Here is an 880-nt window from a genome sequence, read left to right on the forward strand (position 1 = left end):
GATATTAAAACCCTAATTTCACAAACTTCAAAACTCTTAGAGATCAACTTCCTCCTGGGCTGTTTCCTCAGGGACCAGGAAACAACAAAAACAGTATCAAGGAAAGGTTTGCTCATTGGTCCCAACGTTGAGGGTCCCGTGTATAAAAGCCCCCAGAATGAAGGAGTGCTCAAAATCCGAGAAACTCACCTCTGAACAGAAGCCCATCCTCCACACCTGACACCATGTGCTGCTCCCCTTGCTGCCGGCCCACCTGCTGCACCACCTGCTGCCAGCCCTGCTGCCGCCCATCCTGCTGTGGCTCCAGCTGCTGCCAGCCCTGCTGCCGCCCATCCTGCTGTGTGTCCAGCTGCTGCCAGCCTTGCTGCCACCCTAGCTGTTGCACCACCTGCTGCCAGCCTTGCTGCCGCCCATCCTGCTGTGTGTCCAGCTGCTGCCAGCCCTGCTGCCGCCCATCCTGCTGTGGGTCCAGCTCTTGTGGGTCCAGCTGCTGCCAACCTTGCTGCTGCCAGCCCTGCTGCCGCCCTATCAGCTGCTGCTGCCAGCCAGCTTGCTCTGGCCCTGTGCACTGCCACAGAACCTGCTACCAGCCAACATGTGTCCGCCTGACTGGTTACCTACCCCAGACCTTCGGCTGCACCTGCTGCTAGACCTGCTGCCATCCAGGCTGCTGTCAGACGCCTGCTTTAGGGTGACCCGTATCCCTCCTGGCTGTGACTCCAGCTGCTGCCGACCTCCCTACTGTTCATCCTCTTACTGCAGATCCACTGCCTGTCACATGCCAACTTCCCGTCCGCCAGCCCTGCCCAAAGGTCTCCTGTAAACCTCGAGAGTCAGCTTTATGCAGCGCAGCCTACCTTGCTCTAACCTTCTCTTTCTC

At 58.6% G+C, this 880-nt stretch overlaps 1 protein-coding gene across 1 annotated transcript; it reads left to right on the forward strand.

Annotated features, from left to right (window-relative positions):
* Window positions 1-224: 224 nt before the first annotated feature.
* LOC101655050 (keratin-associated protein 9-2-like) lies at window positions 225-650 on the forward strand. Its single transcript, XM_004707462.1, has one exon. The coding sequence runs from the start codon at window positions 225-227 to the stop codon at window positions 648-650; it is 426 nt and encodes a 141-aa protein (XP_004707519.1).
* The last annotated feature ends 230 nt before the right edge of the window (window positions 651-880 follow it).

Source organism: Echinops telfairi, unplaced genomic scaffold (assembly GCF_000313985.2).
Source record: "Echinops telfairi isolate 266 unplaced genomic scaffold, ASM31398v2 ScPeMD7_7458;HRSCAF=8496, whole genome shotgun sequence".
Lineage (NCBI taxonomy): Eukaryota > Metazoa > Chordata > Mammalia > Afrosoricida > Tenrecidae > Echinops > Echinops telfairi.